This window comes from Mauremys reevesii, linkage group 10 (genome assembly GCF_016161935.1).
Source record: "Mauremys reevesii isolate NIE-2019 linkage group 10, ASM1616193v1, whole genome shotgun sequence".
Taxonomy (NCBI): Eukaryota; Metazoa; Chordata; order Testudines; family Geoemydidae; genus Mauremys; species Mauremys reevesii.
This window is the reverse complement of record NC_052632.1, coordinates 60,747,802-60,771,869: the sequence shown is the minus strand read 5'-3', so window position 1 is coordinate 60,771,869 and position 24,068 is coordinate 60,747,802. Positions and strand designations below refer to the sequence as shown.

General features: G+C 43.0%; 1 protein-coding gene across 10 annotated transcripts in view; it reads left to right on the top strand.

The window, feature by feature from the left end:
- Nucleotides 1–24,068, top strand: part of USP7 (ubiquitin specific peptidase 7) — a 145,284-nt gene that overhangs the window by 83,042 nt on the left and 38,174 nt on the right. For all 10 annotated transcript variants that reach the window (XM_039491151.1, XM_039491153.1, XM_039491154.1 and 7 more), the window contains 5 exons: nucleotides 625–733; nucleotides 17,379–17,509; nucleotides 20,790–20,844; nucleotides 21,865–21,945; nucleotides 22,031–22,121. In XM_039491151.1, coding sequence (XP_039347085.1) covers nucleotides 625–733; nucleotides 17,379–17,509; nucleotides 20,790–20,844; nucleotides 21,865–21,945; nucleotides 22,031–22,121 — 467 coding nt within the window. The remainder of the gene's footprint in view (nucleotides 1–624; nucleotides 734–17,378; nucleotides 17,510–20,789; nucleotides 20,845–21,864; nucleotides 21,946–22,030; nucleotides 22,122–24,068) is intronic.

Here is a 24,068-nt window from a genome sequence, read left to right as displayed (position 1 = left end):
AAAATCGTAAAAAAGGAAATTTAACAAGAATATCCCTTTGTTTATAGAAGTATTGGAATCCTAAGAGCATGTGGTGACAGGCAGTTGTGATGTGTAATCTGTTTTATTTAGACAGAATGTAATACTAAGGAGCACATAACTTCTGTTAATAGAGCTGATTAGCTTAGAACGGGGGTTCTCAAACTTAATTGCACTGCGACCCCCTACTGACAACAAAAATGACTACACAACCCCAGGGCCTGACCCTGTCCTAGTCCCGCCACCCTGGGTGCGGGGGCCAAAGCCCGAGCCCCACTGCCGTGGATGCGGAGGGGCAGTCAAAGCTAAAGCCCAAGGCTTCAGCCTGAGGCAGGGGGCCTGTAATCTGAGCCCCGCTGCCCAGGGTTGAAACCCTTAGACTTCCGCCTCAAGTGATGAGGCTCGGGCTTTGGCCCTGGGTCCCAGCAAATCTAAGTCAACCATCGTGACCCTATTAAAATGGAATTGCGACCCCCTTTGGGGTTGCAACCCACAGTTTGAGAACCACTGCCCTAGAACAAATGTTCTGTAGAAATATATCTGCATTATAGTTAAGTTTTTTATATATATAATCGAATGTAGTTTTAACCATTAACTGCTTTGCAGGTGGGATTCAAAGAAGCACACGGGATATGTTGGGTTAAAGAACCAGGGAGCAACCTGTTACATGAACAGTTTATTACAGACTTTATTTTTCACAAATCAGCTACGAAAGGTAACTAAATAGTATTGTAATTTCATTTCAAATATTTAAATAGCAAAAATGATATATTTCAAAATAGCTTTTGTTTTAAATAGCTTTCCACCCTATTTTTCCCCCCATACTACCATTTTTTGTTTTCTCCTTTTCAAAAGAATCCTCTCCTTTCTGTAAAACTTCAGAGCACAATAGCCCAATTTGATCATTATTCTGCTTTTTCAAAGTGGTTCCCACCTCTCTGTTAGCTCCTTTTTCTGTAACTCAGTAAACAAATGGCTTTGTCAAGTAGCTAGAAAAGGTGGTTACAACATCGTTTGTTGCATCCAACGAAGTGGGTATTCACCCACGAAAGCTCATGCTGCAAAACGTCTGTTAGTCTATAAGGTGCCACAGGATTCTTTGCTGCTTTTACAGATCCAGACTAACACGGCTACCCCTCTGATACTTAACATCATTGTAGTTAGTGTACTCCAAACCTGATAAACTGCAGTTTGATTAACTTCTGGTAATAGAAATCCAGTTTTAGTGGACTTGTATCAGGCCAGATCTGAGAACTTGTCTTAATACTTACGTGTGTTTACATGGGTTTATTGGGTTGGGTCTTTTTTAAAAAATAAGCTAAATATCTTTATACATGCCAAGGCTTGAGTTAAGGATCCGTTGCTGTACTGCTTTATTTGTTGGTGATGCCAAAGTTTGTTTTAGGAAAATGAGACTTTAACTTAGCCCTTTGCAGCAGGTAAGATAAAGGAATAATTTTCAATGTTTTGCGCGCACACACACACACACACACCTCTTTATAAAGTCTATATATCTGTTAATGACTTCATTCTTTAAAACAGTTCATAATAATCTTTTCTGTTTTGCTTCACAAGTTACACACATTTATTTTTCAGTGTTGCTTATGTGTTCATTTATTCTTCCTGTTTTTTTATATAGTGCAGCTAAATTATTGGTAGCTACAGCTAGTATCTTCCCTTACGTAATGGTGGTACTAAAACAGTATTGACCAGAAATTTTGGGAGGTTTAAACTAATTTAATTTTGACTTCAGTGCATTATTTTTGCTTACACGCTTCATTTTCTTTTTGCATGTCTGCTTGTATATTCTAAAATGTCTTATCAAAAGAAAACTAGCTCTTGCTAGCAAAATATTTATTCTTATAAATACCTCAAGAAAGCAACATGGAAATGCTATATAGCATGTAATCCTAGTACAGTGAAATAGTGCCTGGGATAACAAAACCTTACTTTTTTTTTTTTAAACTTGCTGAATAAATTAGTGTTACCCTCTTCTGACTAGCAAGGGTTTATTTGCATTAAGAAATCCTGACTCAAAATAATTTGGTCTAGGGAAGGTCTCCATTGATTTTAGTATATCCTACTGTTATACCAATATAATAAAAACCAGCAGGATCTTATTAAGAGGGATAAGGCAAAGATGCCACATTTATTGTAAATATAATAATAAAGCAAAAGATAAAAGTAAACAATGCTGTTTGACTAATTCCTATTACTACTTATTCCTTAAACACACACACACATGTATATATTCATTCACACAATCATTTATTCAAGTTCTGTATAGGTGTTATAGTTGCCAGCCTAGAAGTTGCTCATGCCAAGTTACTGGCTAGGTATCTTGGTGATGAGGATGGAGCCGAGTCTGTGTCAGATGCACCTGATGCTCCTAGAGGCTGGCAGCAGAACCAGAGACTCAGTCCTCAGTCTTTGGAGTTCATTCTTATAGGAATTAATTCCTGTTAGTCTACGGGAGCTGTTTCATCCTGCTGTTGCTGACTCAATCAGCAGATGGCACATTCCTGGTGGCTCCACATTGTCTAAAGTGGCACATTCCTGGTGGCTTCACACTGTCCAACGTTTGTGTTTCTCATCCTTCCAGGGTGATCCCAGTTTATCCTCCGGGGGTTGTCTGGTGGTCCACTTGACACATTCTTTGGCCAATGGATACTCCCTTTCTAGGCTGGCACCTCCCTAACCATTCATGCACATCAAGCATTCATCAACATACATTCCATATCTTAACCATATTTTAATTTACTGTCTCCACCACTTTTGGGGGGTGTGTTAATTCATCTGAGACTCCCGGCCCTGTAATCACAGAGGTGGGGGTCTGTTTGTTTACATTGTATCAATTACAGCCTAAGGCTAGCATAGTGTTTACATCAAGAACAAAGTCAATTAACTTGTTTGTAAGTTTTACATAGTAATAGAGTATCTTTCACAGGACAGATACAATCAATATTTTCTGCAGACAGGAGCTTACTAGTTTTAACAGAAGAACTAAAAGATTTTTGTACTTGGTGAAACTGGGGGGTCACTGTCACTTGGGGGAATCACTGTTGGTACCTTCTTTAATATCCCTACACTACCACTTTGGGACATGATTGCATCCGACGAAGTGGGTATTCACCCACGAAAGCTCATGCTCCAAAACGTCTGTTAGTTTATAAAGTGCCACAGGATTCTTTGCTGCTTTGATAGATAGATAAAATTTAAATTATTATTCTCCAACAATCCACAAAAAAGTGTGTACTCTAACTTAGAATATCTCCAGTGATGGAAGATTCCATATTCTCTCTTGGCAGCTCAGTTTTTCCTTTATGATATAGCCTATTTTCCAATCTTTTTAATTACTATTAATAATAGTATTACGATAGTCCCCAGGAGCCCTAGTGATGGACCAGGACCCCACTGCTTTCTGTGGTTTTGTTTCTCTCGCCTTTATTTCTGCACTGTGTGGCTTGTTCTGTAACATAGTATCAAAAATAGAACACATGCCTCTGAATACTTGGATTGTTTTTGCATGATACACCAGTTAATTTTATCTTCTTCGAGTGGCTGCAGATATGTGTTCCACTCAGGTGTGCGTGCGCATCCAGCACATCAAAGCCAGAGAAATTTGCCTTGCTGTATTTGCAGGGGTGGCACTCACACCCTTCGTTTTATAGCCCCTCCCCTAGCTACAGAAGGGCAGCTCTGCCCCAAGTCCCATCAGTTACTTCTCACTGCTCAGGGCTAGAGTCAAAGCGCTCTAGGTAGTATTTCTTCACACTGCCCCTTTTCCTCTGTCATTGAGACCTTCTTGCAAATAGTTTAGTAAGTTGTTTATTAGAGGTACCGTAGGTTGGTCAGTTTGGTTATTTAGCTGTAGTTTTCTGGTGGAATGCCTTCACCAGGATTTAAACATTGCCCATCGTGTGGAGGGGTTATTCTGAATAGTGATCCCCCTCATGTAGTGTTTATTGTACCTTGGAGAGGGGTACATTTAGGACAGGGGTTCTGTCTGTAAGAACATGACACTGGTGGCAAGGGACTTGAGATGCAAGCAGAACCTGACTGAGCAAGCCAGGAGGCTGATGTCTGCACTGGAGACAGTACCAGCTTCTCAGCCATCATCAGTGCCGTAGCATGTTGACGTTCCTTGGCAGGACTCAGAGACCTCCTGTAGCAGGAAGAGAAGTATAGGGGCTCTTGGCCCGCTACTTATTGGCCACTATCCACTTGGAATCTCTTGGACACTCCTCTTTCCTTTTGGTCCCGATCTTCAGCCAACTGGCTTAACCAACCAGAAATACTTGTGAATGGTACAGATTTGTATTTCTTCTAGTCTTCTTCCTACCATTGTTCACCAGAAAAAAATTCTTAGTCTGGAGACAGCCCATCAATTTCTACAGAATTCAAGTTTTTATTTTATAAGCAAATTTGTTTTGAGTTTTTATGTACACTGCATGAAAACTAATGTAGTGTTCTGAGCAAGGTGAAATTAACAGGACTTTATTTGCTTTTACTGATGCTGGTCAGAATCCTGTGAACAAAAATGAAATTGTCTCAATAATCCAACTGGAAAAGCAGTGAGCATTAGGAAAGGCAAGTACTTGAGTTACTCATGGGGAGTCAGATACTAAAATGGAGCCTGAGGGAAAGCTAATGGAGAAAAGACCTTTTCTTCCCTTTTCCTCCCTCTCCCCTCCTCCTTCCCCACCTGCAGTTTCCCAACAGCAGTCTAAAATGGCAGAGACCCTATCCCCCCGAACAGCAGCCATGAGGCTGAGAAGGTGTGGCAAGGGACCAAGGCACTTCCTCTCCTTGAGCAGTTAGAGGGGGAAGAACTTTCAACTTTTGTATTGGCCTGTGGCTGGGAGATGTCTGATTAAATCCGAACCCACCATCATCATCTAAACAAGGCCCAGGGACAGAGCTTCTCACAAAGTCTTTGCCCTTGGATCTTACTGGTGGAGCCTCTCCACCCTAGTGTTCTGTCTCTGCTTCTAGCTAATAGGTTCAGTCCTCCAGCTAGAACATAATAGTAATTTTTTCAAGCATTGTGCTAATTCTCTTGATCACGCCTTAGGGCCTTAGACGAATGTTTGTAATTTCAGCCTAAGTGATTTAGGTTTGTTCCTTCCTGATCTGGTTCTGCTTTGACCTCTCCCTTTCCTTGTCATCATCTAATATATTTTGTTACTCAGTTACTTTGCCTGAGATTTCACAAAAAAGGATGAAGTATTTCCTCCCCTTTCTTGTCATGGTGTTTGCTTTTCCTCTGTTAAGCAAGATTTAAACTTTCCTTTAATGTTGTCTCGCTTGTATAAGTTTTTCTTGTTCCTCTTTATATGTGTTCTTCATAGTACCTGATTATGTGCCTCTTCTTTTCAGACTTTGTCCCCACATGTCTTTACTATTCTCTTGCATTCATCCCCAGAGGGGGAACATCTCAGATTTTAATTTGAGATTGTTGTTTGCCGAACGTATTTAAATGCCTTATTTCTTGACTTTGAGGCAAATTTTTCAGAGTTTTGAGTGAACTGGGCATTTCAGTGAGATGGATTATGAGGGAAGATATATAGATTGTTTATCTGGGCTGGAAATTCAGACTGAACTTTGAGTAATAGGCTGATTTTATCCTAAATTACACAAGCAGAGGGGAAAAGCAAGGGAAGCATATAAATTAAATATCACGTTGATAACATACAATAGAAACATTTGTTGTTTGCAGTGGTGGTGTAACTGTGTTGGTCTCAATATTAGAGAGACAAGGGCTGGGGGGAGGGTGAGGTCCAGCTTCTTTTGGTGAAAGAGACAAGCTTTCAAGCTACACAGAGCTGCTCTTCAAGTCAGATTTGTGTAGCTGAAGAAGAGCTCTGTGTAGCTGGGAGGCTTGTCTTTTTCACCAACAGAAGTTGGTAAAATAAGATATTATCTCACCCACTTTGTGTGTCTTAATAGAAACATTTAGCATTTAACAAAGTATATACTAATGTATATAGTCAATGGCAGTTTGAATTTACTTCAAATTTATCAATCAGCATAATGATTGGATATATATATAAAAAGGAACTAATTGCTTTCCATAGATGCCTCTGAAAATGGAATGAAATAAATATACAGAGCTTGATTTTTCAGAAGGGCTGAGCACACCGTTTCTATTGATTTTGGAGCACTCAGCACTATTAAAAGACAATTGTCCTGATTTTCGTTTTGAGGCCTGTTGTCAATAATTTTGACTTATCAGGGAGCTGGAAATTTTCATGCTTAAGTCTGATATTGTCATACTTAATGTGGTTGTTTATATATAGTATAAGTATGTGTATATATATTAGACTTGATTTTGGCTAACAAGAAGAAATTGGTTGCAAATCTGAAGGTGGAAGGCAAGTTGGGCAAAAGTGATAATGAAATAATAGATTTCCTGATTCTAAGGAATGGAAGGAATGAGCAGCAGAATGAGGATGATGGACTTCAGAAAAGCATATTTTAAGAAACTCAGAAAAGTGATTGGTAAGGTCCCAAGGAAAAAGGAGTATAGGAGAACTGGCAGTTTCTCAGAGGCAATATTAAAGGCGCAACAGGAAATTATCCTGATGTGAATGAAGGATAGGAATAATAGCTTCAGTCTTCACTAAAAAGATTAATTGTGACTACATACTTAAGACAGTTAATATTAACAACAAGGAGGGAAGAAAACAAACCAGAATAGGGAAAGAACAGGTTAAAGAATATTATGTTAGATGTATTCAAGTCAGGGAGGCCTGAAAAGATTCGTCTTAGGGTACTTAAGAAACTAGCTGAAGCAATCTCAGAACAGAGACTGGGAATGGTTGGGTCATTACACTAATTGATTCTATTTCCCTATGTTAAGTTCTCCTCACACCTTCTATGGGTCATCTCAATTATCACTTCAAAGGTTTTTTTTTCTTCTGCTGACGATAGCTCATCTCAATTGATTGGACTCTTCCAGTTGGTATGCATACTTTCACCTTTTCATGTTCTCTGTATTTATAAATATCTCATGTCTGTGTGTTCCATTCTATGCATCTGAAGAAGTGAGCTGTAGCCCACGAAAGCTTATGCTGAAATAAACTTGTTAGTTTCTAAGGTGCCACAAGTACTCCCAATCTCAGAACTGTTAGTGATTATCTTCAAAAACTCATGGAAGACAAGTGAGGTCCCTGAGGACAAGAGAAAGGTAAACATAGTACCTATATTTTAAAAGGGAAACAAAGAGGACACAGAGAATTAGACCAGTCTAACTTAAGTTCTTGAAAAGATACTGAAACAAATTACCAAACAATAAATTTGTAAGCATCTAGAGGATAATAGGGTGGTAAGTATTAGGTAACATGGGTTTGTCAAAAACAAATCATGCCCAACCAACTTAGTTTTCTTCTTTGAGAGGGTTATTGGCATAGTGGCTAGGAGGAAATAGTAGACATGATGTATCTTAATTTTAGTAAGTTATCTGACACAGTCTCACGTGACGTTTTCATAAGCAAATTAGGGAAATGTGGCCTAGATGAAATTTCTGTAAGATAGCTGCACAATTGATTGGGGGGAAAAAAAAGTTCTCAAAGTGTAGTTATCAATTATTCATTGTCAGTCTCAGAGGATTTATCTAGTAGCATCCTGCAAGGGTCTGTCCTGGGTATTTACTAGTCAATAATTTCCTTAATGACTTGGATAATGAAGTAGAGTATGTGCTTATAAATTTTATGGATGACAGTAAGCTGGGCGGGGGGGTGGGAGTGGGGTGTTGCTAGTACTTTGAAGTACAGGATTAAAATTCAAAAGGGCCGTGACAAATTGGAGAATTGGTCTGAAATCAACACAAGGACATTTAATAAAGACAAGTGCAAAATACTACACCCAAGAAGGAAAAAAATCAAGAGCACAAATACAAAATAGCAAATAACTGGCTAGGCATTAGTACTGCAGAAAATGATCTAGGGTTATAGTGGATCGCAAATTGAATACAATTAAACAACATGATAGAGTTGTAAAAAAGGCTAGTATCATTGTGGGGTGTAAACAGGAGTGTTGTATATATGACGCAGGAAGTAACTGTCCCAGTTTACTTGGCACTGTTGAGGCCTACTCTGGAATATATCCAGTTTTGGGTGCCATGCTTCAAGAAGGATTTGGACAAACTGGAGAGAGCCTAGAGGAGAGCACCAAAAATGATAAGTCTTAGAAAATCTGACCTGTGAGGAAAGGTTTAAAATACCTGGGCATATTTAGTCTTGAGAAAAGACTGGACCTGATAGCAGTCTTCAGATATGTTCAGGATTGTTGCAAAGCAGATGATGATGATAAATTGTTCTCGTTGACCACTGAAGGTAGGACAAGAAGTAATTGGCTTAATCTGCAGCAAGAGAGATTTAGGTTAGATATTAAGAAAAACTTTCTAACTATAAGGATATGTAAGTATTGGGATAGGTTGTAGAATCCCTAGTATGCACTTTTTGGGGGAGGGAAATGTATACGCTTACACTGTCTAAATATTGTGTGCGTTTATATCTATATTTTTTCCCAAAAGCACGTTTTGATAAACTAGTTCTGGTGATTTATCTTACATTTGTCTGCACTGCATTTAATAAAATTGGGTTTTATATAGATATTTTATTTTGGTTAAACAGTGTGACTGGTGTCAGTCCATATCTCACCAGTTTTCTGTATGTGCTTTGTGAAAAGGAGGTTTTCGTAGACATTAAAAAGGTGTCATGAATCACTGCTAATATTATGAGCCTGTAATATGTAAGACTCAAGATCATGGATCTGTTTCTTTTACTACCTTTGCACAAGGATAAATCATATGGACTGAACCTGCAAGGTGCTGAGCTCTCTGCTCCCAACATTAAATTGAAAAATAACTTATGCAGTTGAAAATAGAGCAAGAATTCTGGCTTACGTATACCTGAATTGGAATTTGGCCAGGACAGCAGGGTTAATGCTTCTAGAAAATACAGCTTTTTGGTTGAGTGATGAGGGTAGAGAACCCCTGCCCAGAACTTTCTCTCTCTGGGATTACTTTGTGAGGTACTTGGGTACCAATGAAAAGTGTAGTATAAATACTTAGATACTTTTACAGAAAATTTTAGGTGCTATGACCTGGGCATATAAATTATACCATTGCTAATTACTATCAAGTTTGGATCACAGCCATTCCCAAAGTACATGTTTCCTTCTCAGAGTTTTATAAAGAAGATTACATTACTGAATTGGTGGAAGTAACTGGATGCAAAATTTGTTGAACTACTATTCTTGATTTTTGAATCAGTAGCTGGTTTGGAAAGAAAAAGGAAAGCAGAATAACTAGTCATCTTGTTTGAAGTAGCTAAGCCAGTAATAAGAACAGGAGTACTTGTGGCACCTTAGAGACTAAAAAATTTATTTGAGCATAAGCTTTCAGCCCACTTCATCGGATGTATAGAATGGAACATATTAGAAGAGAGTGCGTGTGTGTACATCCATACACCTCTTGTCAACTGTCTGTAACTCTGTGTGTGTGTGTGTGTGTGTGTGTGTGTGTGTGTATACACACACACACACACAGAAGATGCCATACCAGCTCTAAGAGGCTAATTAATTAAGATGACCTGTTATCAGCAGGAAAAAACTTTTGTAGTGATAATCAAGATGGTCAGTTGCAGACAGTTGACAAGAGGTGTATGGATAGTTATCATAAGGAAAAAAATTCAAGTAGTGTAATGACTCAGCCATTCCCAGTCTCTATTCAAGCCAGAGTTAATGGTATCTAATTTGCAAATCAATTCAAGCTCAGCAGTTTCTGGTTGGAGTCTGTTTTTGAAGTCTTTCTGTTGCAAATTTGCCACCTTCAGGTCTGTTACTGAGTGACCAGAGAGGTTGAAGTCTTCTGCTGGTTTTTGTGTGTTATGATTCCTGATGTCAGATTTGTATCCATTTATTCTTTTGCGTAGCGACTGTCCGGTTTGGCCAATGTACATGGCAGAGGGGCATTGCTGGCACATGATGGCATATATCACATTAGCCAGTAATGTTTCTAGTGCTGGGGTGGAGACTCTGCAGAGTACTGATGATTTGTGTTTACCGCACAAAAGTGCCAAATAGTCCCTCTTTACCATCAGGATGCTGATTTACATATAGTTTCCCTATGATATGGAGTTTAATTGGTGAGTTGTCCTCTTCCATACACTCAGATCATGTAAATCAGAACTGGAAGAGGGGACACAATAGTGTGGAATCATGCTGCATATTTATACTGTTGCCTGCTTGTCCGTAATTTTTATCTGCAATATCATTTATTGTATCCAGTATGATAGGCCTTTCACTTTCTTGTGGAGACTATTCCACAGTCTAATAGATTCACTGTCCAGAAGTTTTCCAGAATTCAGAAATATTATCCTGTATTATTTTTATCCCATTACTTACTTATTCTACTGCTACTCTCCTCATTGTAGCATGTTAAATTCCTGGTCCTGCTAAATATTTACATTTTATGTATATTTGAAGTCTGTTGTTGGGCTCCTCTCCTTTGCTGTTACCTCCTCAGATCTTCTAATCTTCTTAATTGGTCCCTCAACTCTTTAACAGTTTTTGTTGCTCTTTTCTAGACTCCCTTATTTTGTCTGTATCAGTCTAATCTATTTAATTTGTTTAATCTGGCTCCCGTCACCACTGTATCTGAGCGCTTCACAAACATGAATGAATTTGCCTTGCCAATGTTCTAATTATATATGGAAATATTATTAGCCCCATTTTACATATGCAGAGCTGAGGCACAGGATAGATTAAGTGACTTGCCCAAGGTTGCTCAGGAAGTCTGTGGCAGAACCAGGAATTGAACCAGATTTTCTCAATCCTGGTTCAGTGCTTTAATCACAAGACCCTACACCTTTTTATTGTGCTGCCCAGAATTGAATGCAGTCTATCATGTACCTGCTGCTTGAAGTGATGTTTCTTCATTTTTCTGCCCAAAATTGCTTTTTTTTTTGGTGTGGCCCTATCCTATTACAAGCACTTGTCTAATTTTCTCTCTACTATTGCCCCTATTCTCTCAACATTAATGCTTCCTAAATTTGTCTCCCCATTTTAATATCTGTATTTGGGAGTTCTTCTTCAAGTGATTGCTCAGGTGTATTCCACAGTAGGTGTGCATGCTCGCCACGTGCACCGGTGCCGGAAGTTTTTCCCTGAGCAGTACCCATATGGAGGGGAGCACCACTGCGACCCCTGGAGTGGTGCCTCTGTATTGCGCTATAAGGGGAGCTGCGCACTCCCCCCACCCTCAGTTCCTTCTTGCTGCCAGTGAAGGCAGTCGGAACTTTGTGCTCCAGCCTTGCTGCAGCTTCTCTAGTTAACCTTAGTAGTACAGTTCTTCCAATAGTTAAATAGTTTTCTCCAGTTAGTTGTCTGGGCTCGGGGCATGCCCCAGGCTTCAAGTTGTGCGACTCCTGTCGCAGTTGTATGCTAAGAAGCGACCCGCACATTCAGTGTATCTGTTGCTTGGGTGAGACCCACGTAAGTGAGCGCTGTAGGATCTGCAAATCATTCAAGCCCCGAACTAAGAAGGAGAGGGACAGCCCACGATCCCCCTCAGGACCCAGGCCTCCGACTCACGTTGAGTGGAGCAGCCCGGTTCCGTCCGCGTGTGCCTCCCCTACGGAGAGGATACAGTCGACTCCGGAGGCTGCACAGGCCGCGCGTGACATCTTAACCCTCCCGCTACATGGGGCGCCACCTGAGATGGGCCCCAGTCTCGAGGGAAGCCACCACTGGGAGCACAACAGCCCTCCCCGACGCGGCACAGTCTCTGCTCCGAGGATTGCTCACCGCCTCACTCGACGCAGTCTTCCCACAGCTCGCGCCAGCCCTCTACCCAGCTCAGGCTGACTGGCTCGCCGCCCGCGAAGGAGCCTTGGGGCTCCTCCACGCCCCGCAACCGGGGACGCAGGCACCAGCATAAACGATGCTGACACTCCTCCTCGCGCCGCAGCTACCGGAGCCGATCTCGACGCCACTAACGTAGACACTCCAATTCAAGTTCCCGCTCTACCAGACATTGCACGCAGGACTCCTCTTGAGATTCTCCAGCACCAAAGCATCGTAGCTCTGGCCGCCGGCACAAGTACAGAAGCAGCTCCTTGGACGGGTACTGATCCTTGTCGTCGACGTCCCGGTCACGCGGACAGCACCGTTGCAGACACCATCGCTCTCGCCACTCCTACAGTACCATATGGTCGACGGTGACCTCAGCATCGGCACCCAGCCACTCGTCTTCAAGTCGTGCGGCTCAGCGAGAACAAACTGCGCCTCCTGGCCCCCAAGTCGGTCAGTGGCACAGCACACCGTGACAGGGGCAGTGGTGTCAATGGGCACCATGGCCGCAGATGCCCGCCCAGGCAAGCTCTTGCTCGGTGGCCAGAGCATCCCAGGTTCCTTCGGCCTCCCCTCCTCAGCAGAGGGAAAAGTCAACGGGTCTCGAGCCGACAGCACCGCACCCGGACTCTGACCTGGGCATCGATCCACCAGTACCCCCCGATGCCCTAGGCACCGTGCCGGTCCCCTCACCAGCACGGGAGGAGGCCATAACGGCACCGCCACCCGTCCCACAGGAGGACTTCAAGGCTCACCAGGAGCTCCTTAAGCGGGTGGTGTCCAATCTCCAGCTCTGGGCTGAGGAGATGGAGGAGCCATCTGACTCTCTTTTTAATATGCTCTCGTCCTCGGCACCGGGGCAGGTGGCCCTGCCTCTCCATCAGGGGGTAGCCAATATCTCAACTGCTCTGTGGCAAACCCCAGCTTCCTTGGCCCCCATCTCCAAAAAAGCAGAGAGAAAATACTTTGGCCAGCTAAGGACCACAAGTACCTGTATTCCCACCTGGCACCTAACTCCCTGGTGGTGGAATCAGTGAACCACCGGGAACGTCACTTGTCAACCCACCCCCAAGGACAAGGATGCCCGGAGACTGGATATGTTTGGCAGGAAGATTTATTCCTTGGCAAGTTTCCAGCTCAGGGTGGCCAACCATCAAGCCCTACTGAGCCAATATGACTTCAGTCTATGGGGGTCCCTGCCAAAGTTTGAACCTCTCCTCCCGGAGCGGGACAAAAAGGAGTTCAGGGCTCCGGTAGAGGAAGGAGCGGCAGCGGCTAAAGCAGCCCTTCAGGCGGCATCTGACGTGGCCGACACGGCAGCCCGCTCGATGGCTTCCTCCATATCTATGCGCAGGGCATGGTGGCTTCTCTGCAAAGTCCCAGTCCTTGATGCAGGACCTTCCCTTTGACAGGAAAGGTTGTACACGGACCAAACTGATGGGATGAAAGACTCCCGCACCACCCTGCAAACCTTGGGCCTGTACGTCCCTCTGGCAAAGGACAAGCCCAGGCTGCAGGCTTCGGCTCCCCCGCTACAGTCCCCCTCCCAAGAGACCAAGGGAACAGAGGCGTAGGTCCCAACGTCAGTCCCGCTCGGCCCCACGGCCAGGCCCCTCGAAGGGCAAAAGGCAGGGAAAGAGGCAGTTGTGACTCTTTGCGGCGGGGCCACCGGGCTTGTTGCCAGGGAAGCCCCCCAGTTAATAAAGTTTGTGTTCTGCAACCATTTATCTGCCTTCCACGTGAAGTGGTCCCATATAACGTCGGAACAGTGGGTCTTCAACACTATCTCCAAGGGCTACATGTTGCAGTTCACCTCACACCACCACCCCCCACCCCGGGTGAGCCTCGGGGACCCGGAGCACGCCCATCTCCTAGACCAGGAGGTGGCACGCCTCCTCTGCCTGAGGGCAGTAAAAAGTGTACTGGTAGAATTCCAGGGCGGGGGTTTCTACTCCTGGTATTTCCTGATCCCGAAGGCAAAAGGGGAGCTCAGACCCATCCTAGACCTACGGGATCTCAAAAATTTTATGGTCCACTGCAGGTTCCGAATGGTATCCCTGGCCTCTGTCGTTCCCTCCCTGGACCCGGGGGGATTGATTCGCAGCCCTGGACCTCCAAGACTCATATTTCCATATTCATATATTTGAGGGGCACAGGCGCTTCCTCCAATTCCTGGTAGTGGGGGACCATTACCAGTTCACAGTCCTTCCGTTTGGCCTTTCCATGGGTCCCAGGGTTTTCACCAAATGCGTGGCAGTGATAGCAGCCTACCTCTGGAGGAGAGGGGTGCAGATCTTCCCATACCTGGATGATTGGCTTCTCAAAGGCGCCTCCTGGTCCCAAGTGCAGGCCCAGGTGGGACTTCTCCTGTCCATGTGCACAGATCTCGGCCTAGTGGTAAACGAGACCAAATCTACGTTAGTTCCGGATCAGGACATAGAATTCATAGGGGCGCTACTGGACTCATTAGAGGCCACAGCCTCTCTTGCCCAAGACAGGTTCGAGACCCTCAGCGGTCTCGTTGCCTCAGTCACGGCCTACGCCGTTATGACAGTGAGGGCGTGCCTTCAGATCCTTGGACACATGGCGGCGTGCACATACGTGGTTCGCCACGCCAGGCTCAGAATGAGGCCCCTCCAGCTCTGGCTGGCCTCCCAGTATTCCCAGGCCTGGGACGGGTTGGACAAGGTTGTCATGATACCGTCCCAGGTAGTTGCTGCCCTTCAATGGTGGTCCCTCCCACGCAACATGCTGCAAGAGGTCCCCTTCCGAGAAATCTCCCCCTCACTAGACCTGGTGTCGGATGCCTCGGTCCTGCGCTGGGGGGGCCCATATAGGGAGCATTCAAACACAAGGGAGATGGCCGGCCTCAGAATTATCCCTACACATAAACGTCAGGGAGCTCAAGGCAATACGGTTGGCGTGCGTAGCTTTCAGTGGGCACCTTCGCGGGAAGGTGGTCAGAGTCCTCACGGACAATACGGCTGCGATGTATTACATCAACAGGCAGGGAGGAATGCTCTCCTCGGCCCTATGCCTGGAAGCCCTGAACCTGTGGGAGTTCTGTATAGGCTACGATATCTCCCTGCGAGCCTTCCCCCTACCCAGCGTCTGCAACGTGCGAGCCGATCACCTCAGCAGGGTTTTTCCCACCAGTACAAGTGGTCACTCCACTGGGCGGTCATCCTACAGCTCTTCGGGGAGTGGGGAGTTCCCCGAGTCGACCTCTTCGCAACTGATCAGAACCAGCGCTGCCCTCAGTTCTGCTCCAGGGGAGGGGCAGGAAGGGGGGCGATCTTGGACACTTTCCTCCTTCAGTGGTCGGTCCAACTTTTCTGTGCCTTTCCACCTTTCCCTCTAATAGGCAAAGTCCTGCAAAAAGTAAAGGCAGACAGGACGCAGGTCATCCTCGTCAACACTGGTACGGGACCCTCGTGCAACTCTTAGTGGCTCCCCTGCGGAGACTGCCGCTTTGCCCAGATCCCCTCTCCCAGAAAGGGGGATGCCTCCTCCACCCCAACCTGGACGTGCTTCACCTGACAGCGTGGTTGCTCCGTGGTTAGATGAGGAGGAGGAGAGGTGTTCAGAGAACGTCAAATGAGTTCTGTTGGAAAGCAGAAAGCTGTCCACACGATGGACGTACCTAGCCAAATGGTACAGGTTCTCTAGGCGGGCGGGGCGGGGGGGAACCTCCCCATTGTCCACATCGCTCCCACTCATTCTCGATTACCTTGTCCCTTAGGACCCAAGGGCTAGCGCCCGCCTCCATCAGGGTGCATTTGGCGACCATATCGGACTTCCACCCCCCGGTACAGGGCCACTCGGTCTTTTTTCCCACCATATGACCTCCTGCCTTTTAAAGGGCCTGGATCGTTCATTTCCATATGCCAGGCCCCCTGTCCCCAATGGGATCTAAACCTAGTGTTATCCTGCCTCATGGGTCCTCCCTTTGAACCCTTGGCCACGTGTTCCTGGTCCCACCTGTCATGGAAGGTAGCATTCCTTGTTGCAATCACATCAGCTCGTCATGTCTCGGAGCTTAGGGCCTTGTCCTCGGAACCCCTGTATACGGTCTTCCACAAGGATAGATGTGCGTAGGGCGCTGGCTTTTTACCTGGACCAAACCAGGCTGTTCGTGGCGTTGGCCGAACGTATGAGGGGGCAACCAATTTCAACCCAGCGCCTTTCCAGCTTGATCACCTCATGCATATGCACATGTTATGACCTGGCAGGGTTCCCCCGCCGCCTATTGTTAAGGCACATTCTACGAGAGCTCAGGCCTCATCGGCTGCCTATGTAGCTCACATCCCTATCTAGGACATATGTAGAGCTGCCACCTGGTCCTCTGTCCACACCTTTTCTTTGCATTATACAATCGTCTCCCAAACACGGGATGATGCCGGGTTTGGTAGGGCGGTACTCCATCCCGGAAACCCTTAAACTCCTACCCACCTCCATCACGTATAGCTTGGATTCACCTACTGTCGAATACACATGAGCAATCACTTGAAGAAAGGACAGTTACCTGTTCCATAATTGGCATTCTTCGAAACGTGTTGCTCAGGTGTATTCCACATCCAGCCCTCCTTCCCCTCGGTTGGAGTTGTCTGGCAGGAAGGAACTGAGGGTGAGGGGAGTGCGCAGCTCCCCTTATCGCGTGATATAGAGGCGCCACTCCAGGGGTTGCAGCGATGCTCCCCACCGTACGGGTACTGTTACGGGAAAAACTTCCAGCACCTACCTGAGCAACACATCTCGAAGAATGCCAGTTATGGAACAGGTAACTGTCCTTTATCTTTCCCTGAGTACTTTCCATTTTTCTAAACTGAATCGCATTGCCTGCTCATATTTCCTAATCCCTTTTGGGTCCTTTTTATAATTTCTCTGTTGTTCTTGACCCTTTCAAGTTTAGAGTAATCAGTGAAATTAGTTAGCGTGCTGTTCACTCCCTCTTCCAAATGATTAATGAAGATGTTAAATAAGAATGGATCTAGCACTGATCCCCAAAGCCTCTTTTGATGTGCCTCACTGAACACACACGCTTTTGTTATTGTCCTTTCTACCTTCACATAGTTTTCTATCAAAAATTGGAAAAATTCTAACAAATTGGAAAAAAAGTCATTTTCAAATAGGTTGTAGTATTGTACAATATATGTCAAATCCTACTGTGATGATTTCATGGACATAAAGTGTATGGTGCATTGTTTAAAGGAATTATTGAACTCTTCAGTACATTTACTTTTTAAAAAAATTATAAATGATTAGAAGAGTTTATAGTGAGCATAATCAATTGATTTTCTTTATCTACCATGCTTTGGAGAACCACAAATAAGGTAAGTAATAGTTTTCACAGTAAACCACAGTAGGAGATTTGTGCCAGATTATTCTGCTGTGTTAATTGATTAGGTCTATGAAACAAATCTGAGCAGGAACAAGTGATGAATTGAACAATATGAGCACTAAACACATTTTCTTAAATACTAATTGAACTAAATATTTTGTAGGCTGTGTACATGATGCCCACAGAAGGAGATGACTCATCCAAAAGTGTTCCTTTAGCATTGCAGAGAGTTTTCTATGAACTTCAGCACAGTGACAAACCAGTAGGAACTAAAAAGCTAACAAAATCCTTTGGGTAAGTGTCAGAACTTTAAAATATTTTGTAGGATATAGCAAAGTTCTTAATAAAACTTTTCCACATTTCTGCTAAAAAGTATTTTGCTTTGTGTAAAGGTAAATTAAGGATAGCTTAGAAAGGTATAGAAAAGAGTCTGATAGCGGTCCATGGTTGTTCTTTCCTAATATGACTTTTATTAATATTTCTTAGTTTACCAATAAAAACATTTCTCTAACTGACAACACTAAGGTCAGCTGAACTGAAAATCAAATGTTTTCTTGTACATAACCATCAGCCATCTACAGCAACAAAGATCTGGTTTTATAATTTGTCTAGTGGATGATGCATTTGGCTAAACAGAAAACAGAGTGGAATTGTGTACTTAAAATTGTAAATGGTGTCTTGGGCCGTGGAGAGGTACCCTTTTTATCAAATTTATATAATATAATCAAAAGAAATAATAATTTGCCTTTCTATAACCTTTAGTGGCCCTGCATTGATGACCATTTTAGAACTTATTTGTGACCAAAATAAGGTTTTTAACATGTACAGAACACAAGTGCAGTACCAACATCCCATTTGTCACGTCTCACTATATCCTGTTTAGTGATTTTAGAACATGAAATATGTACCTGTGGCACCGAGTAGATGTGCCACATCATACAAATTACCTTATTTGTATCCACTCCTTTCTAGTTCCTTCTCTCTGATTTTGTCCCCCCCAGTCTCCAGTTTCTATTATCTTTTCAGTCTAGTACCATGTTGTAATATGGTCTGACAAATTTATAAATTTAAATCTGAGATTATCCTAAATATATCTATCCTAAATCCACTTTGGTAGTGAATTAAAATAATTCACAATTAGGCACATTTATTCCGGAATAAGAGCATCCACAAATGAAGTTGATCAGAAGTAGATAATCTTCTTTAAATTCATACCCTATCTTATTCCAGATTAGGGATTTGTCTACACATGAAAGGTAGAGGTCAAGATCCAACAGAAACCTTTTAGTCTGCTGCTTTGTGCTTGTGCATTTACATCACAAATATGGCGTCTTTCAGTGTGTTGGGACCAGATTTATAGTTATGGTATAAAGAAATTGAGATACATTTTCCTTGTGTTGCATTGTATTAGCCAACTAGTTTCCTGCTTTATTGCTTTCTAGATTGCCCATTCAAATAGAAGCAACTGTGGCTTTTAAAATAGGTTCAGATATTCAAGTATGATCTTTTTCAGGTAGCTGCATCTCTTATGGCAGCCCACAGCACATTTTCACCACTTACAACAATACTGAAGGAAATTGTGGTCCCTGACCACACGGTTTCTTGTAACATAGATCAAAATGCTGGGGATAGGGACATGGACCCGGGGCTGTTCTCGAGCATCCTGACCCTCTGCCCAGGGCAGGTAAAGGGTCCAGAGCTTCCCATAGCAGCCCCAGGCTCCTTGGGTGGCTCTTACCACAGCCTAGCTCCAACTTCTGGTCTGGCCGGGGGAGGGAACAGAGGGGCAGGGCCCCGGGGGGAAGACCAGGAGCAGGGGATAGGGCCATGTTGCTGGTGCCCCCCCCCCTTTCTACCCAGGTTCCTGCGGGAGGCCCCCAAATTGGCCTGGGCCCTGTAGACCCGTGCATTAATCTGCCACTGCTACTGAGGTGCAGGGGTTAAGTATGCAAAATTACCATGTGGAAGGTCACTGCTTCTGGTAACAGACTTGGACTCTCAAATACTGTGATATTGGTTGCAACATAAGCATTTAGATATGGCTCATTTTGTTTCTGACACTAGCTATTAGCTTTGGTTTGCTTCTTTCTTATAAGGTCAATGAAGTTTAGTATGGTGTTATAACATTCCTCTTTAAGGCAATGCAATAGAGGGAATTTTTGCTTGTTATGCCAACTGTGACTTTGTAGTAGATTTCCACCGAGTTCAAAGGGAGTTCTGAATGGAGAGCACTTGCTACCTAGCCCTCCACTTCTGAAGTCTAGAAGCTCTGCTCCAGTGTGGGCACTTGGAGCAGAGGGGACTCTGAAATATTTGGGGACAGGCAAAGCATGGCTTAGAGCCACTCACTTTTCCCTATTGACCTTCTTGAAGGCTCCCTAGGAATGAGTCAGCCTAGCTGACCCCACTCCCCCTTTTTGCAGCAGCTTCTGAACTTCACTGCCCCTCCTGTCCGTAAGGTGCTATTCCTCTCCCTCAGCAAGCTGGACAGTGCCCCTCTCTTGCCCCCCACTTTAAGGCGCGGTGTGGTAATTCTGCAGAATCTAGATTTGACTATCCACTGTAGCAAGTGTTGTCTTTGACCTGAGAAGCCAGTACTGCCCATTAGTTCTTAATTTGAAACATCTTTGTGTTGCATTGTTCATTTTAATGTTACACAATAATCAGATATTTATAGAGATGTAATTAATCCTTCGCTGTTTCATTTGTCTTTAATATGACTAGTGGCTAAAGCCCAGAACAGAGAGGCAAGAAATCTGTTTTCAGGTCTTAAGTATGCCACATATTTCCCATATGGCCGTGGGCAAGTCACTTAACCTCTTTGTGTCTCAGTTAACTTCATCTTTAAATTAATCTTTGTAACGTTCTTTGAGATTTTCAGGTAGAGGGGTATAGACGTATACATTGGTATATTATTCTGAAATTGTTAAAACAATTCTGAAGTTGTTCCATGTTTCCTCTACTTTAAAGTAAAACTAATAAAGAAGTTGTGATATTTGAAGGTGGATTTTCAAAAGTGCACAGTTTTGACTTAATTCTACTTCCATCTGTTTTATGTTTGATGTCAATGGGAGCAGAGTTAGGCCAATACAGAGTACTTTCAAAATCCAGTCTTAATGTCTGTCCTTTGATATATGTCTAGATGTGCAGTTTGACAAAGGATCTTTAAAAGCGACTTCTTTTCAGAGAAAAAATAAACTGTCAATTTTTTTGCAAATATCCTCATGTCCAGACCCTCACCAATCTTAAAACAAGAGAAAGTAGAATAAGATGTAGATATTAAGTGCCAAGACCACTGGTAATTTTAAGACAGGAACAGCTGATATTTACCTTTTGTAGAAGGCACTTGAGTGGAACACCCGATGGAATATTTTTGTAACAAAACGGCAGCATTTTTCAGGTCTATCTGGTTTTGAAAGTAGAATTATACAGGATGCCAGTTTCAGATCTTCCTTTATCTGACTGTTTATTTAAACTCTTATTCTAAAATTGAATTATCAGAATATTTTTTTAAAATGCTGGATTTCTGCACTTTTATAAAATAATGATGTTATTACTTGTTTGTCTTGTAAAGGTGGGAAACTTTAGACAGTTTCATGCAACATGATGTTCAGGAATTATGTCGAGTGGTAAGTTTCCAGCATCTCTTACTGATATCTGCATATATATATTTTTAGCTAAATTCCTATTAATACTGAAATTGATTCCTTAGATTAGAGTAAACCAAGGCTTAAAGAGTTCCATTTTACATGGCATCTTCCTTTCTAAATATAGCATGAGCTTTATGTGGCCTTTTATATGTATGGAGCAGGGAGATAGGGACACACAATTTGTAAGGGAAAGCAAAGTTTAGAAACAAAATATAGAAGACTTTTCAAATGTGCTGACTCTCCTTGTAAGGTCACATTGGAGAAATGCCATTTAAAGGTGGCTTGGAAAGGAAAATAATTACTGGATTTGTGCCCTTGTTTCTTTGATGAATAAAGATGGTGGGAGAAAATTGGGTGCTTTTTTTGAATAGTTTCTCTCTCCCCTTCTTTTAAATTAGAAATTCAGTTTCTTTCTGGGTTGAAAGACTCTGACTGCAGAAATAGTTAAACGGTGATAACACAAGAGCCGAGCAAATTAGTTTACTTATGAGGGGAAAGATATTTGTAGTTATTGAAAACTGTTTTATGTTTACATTTGGGGAAAGCTATACAAGTAACATTGTGAATAGAAATCTGTTAAAAGATTCAGCATCTTTGCTCCTTCAGTTAAATGAAAAGTGTTCACAGTGGTCCTCTAACAAAACCAGGGAAGTCCAGATGTTACATTCCTGATATTTCTAAAAGGCACAAGCCCAATTTAAAAAAAAATATTTTGAAGGTACTCTGCTTGTGGATTTTATCCTGCTGTTCTAGTGCATCACAGACTTTTGCAAAGTTCTTCAAATCTAAGGGGAAATGGCATGGGGATAGCCGTGAAAGGATTTGGGGGGAAAGGAGGACTTAAAGGATTAATAGAAAGGAGAAGTGACTAATGAGTAGCACAAGAAAAAGTGAAGTCGCCAAAGTTTCACCATTAAATTAAAATTATATACTTTAAGTAAACGAATTCAGAAAAAGGTAGTTCAGGCTGTATAACAGTGCAAATCTAATTTCTTTCAGTTGCTTGATAATGTGGAAAATAAAATGAAAGGCACGTGTGTAGAGGGCACTATCCCTAAATTATTCAGAGGAAAGATGGTGGTATGTATTTAGTCAGTTAACAAATTTTTAAAATTAATTCTGTTGTTTGTACATATTGAAATCCTATCTTTATTTTTGTTTGCAGTCTTACATTCAATGCAAACACGTAGACTATCGGTCTGAACGAATAGAGGATTATTATGACATCCAGCTAAGTATAAAGGGAAAGAAAAATAGTAAGTGATATGTATTCTATGTGCACAAATTAAATTTGGGGGCTGATTTTCAGAGATGCTTAGCACCCACCTACCTCTTTGACTTCAAATAGATTTGCAAGGGCTCATCACTTTGGAAAATAAGGCCTTTGATTTCATAAGTAAGTGTCTCAGCATGAAGATACCTCACAGATTTTTCTATTTAGAGCAGTGGTTCTCAAACTTTTGTACTGGTGACCCCTGCCACACAGCAAGCCTCTGAGTGTGGCCCCCCCCTCCCCATATGTAATAACCTTGAGACCCCCTGTGGGGTCATGACTCCCAGTTTGAGAACCCATGATTTAGAGAGATTCTGCTTGCATTGGCCATATTTTCTTTTTTCCTTTCCACTCATTTCTTGTTAGGATCATCTTGTATTTTAAGAGTTCATCTATTTTTCCTACTAACTCGTCTTCTGATGTCATAATATTTTGTAATACCCTGAATTAGTTGCTTCTGCAATAGTAATAATGTCACATGGATTATGATTTAAATATAGTACTACTGAGGCATTCTGCTCCAAAAAAATAAAAAATTCTATGCACAATATTTTAAAATTCTGCAAGTTTTATTTGTCAGTAAATAAATGCAGAGGCTCCAGCATGGCAGGGGGAGCACAGGCCACAGAAATCTGCAAGATACATGAATTCTGCGCACATGTGCAGAATTCCCCCAGGAGTAGTATAGGCATGATCAACTAGAGCAGATGAATTTTTGAGTAACTCAGACCATTTTTACATACAAATGGAGATGTTAATAAAAACCAAGAGAACAGCTAACTGAGCAGTGTAGCAGTTGCTAATTGTTAATTACATGAGCAAGTTATTGGAATGAAGGCAAGAAATATAGAGCCATCTAAGACTTCAGTAAACCAAGCAGATGGTTCCAGGGGTTCCAGACATGTATTCCACTCATGTGCACGCGCACCCCAAAGCCAGAGAACGTTGCTTAACAGTACCCATTGGGGAGGTGCTTGAGCCCTCTGGACCTCATAACCACTCCCCTGGCTTATGTAAGGGTGACACTGCCCTGACCCCCATTAGTCCCTTCTCAGTCTTTCCTGGCAGAGGGCCTCATAGTGGCTAAGACATTGCTACAGTCAGCACTCGATGTGGCAGACACCTCATCTAAGATTATGGCCTCAGCTGTGAAGGGTTCCTTGGGTGCAGAACTCTGGCATTGCTCCAGACATGCAACAGATCAGAGATGTTTGTTTGGATGGTCTTTATTTTCTGAAAAGACAAATAAGGCATTACATTCTTTTAAGGATGCCAGGACCAGTTATAGTTCTTAGGGGTTTATACCCCAGCAATTAAAAGTTGCCAGTCTGGAGATCAGCAACAACAGCAGAAGTTCCATTGGTACTCCCAACAGTATTTCAGACAACCACCTTATTCTGCAAAGCAACTGGACTTCTCTAAGAGAAGACGCAAGTCTCACAAGAGGATGCCCTCTGGTTCCAACTTTAACCAGCCAGCTTGTCATGCGGCTGGCAAGCAGTCACATACTTATCAATGATATCACCGTAATATAGTATGTGAACAAACAGGAGTCTGCTTCAATTAACTTTGTCAAGGAGCAATAAAGTTTTGGCACTTTTGCATCCAGGATGACATGTCCACAGCCACACGCTTATCAGGTTCTTAAAACCAGTTGGCTGATCATCTCAGCTGAACTTTTTCTGAAAACCACAAGTGGTCTCTGAAGAGCAATGTGGTGAGGTCCATCTTCAGGGAATGGGATACCCCATCGTCAATCCGTGCAACAATGGATAGCAAAAAAGTGCCATCAGTTTTGTTTTCGAGCAGGACTCAGCCCAAGGTCTTTAACCGGTGCCTTCCAATTGAATTGAGGCGTGGCCCTGATGTATGCCTTTCCCCCCCATTCCTCTAATCTCTCAGGTTGTCCTCAAACTGAAGTTGGACCATG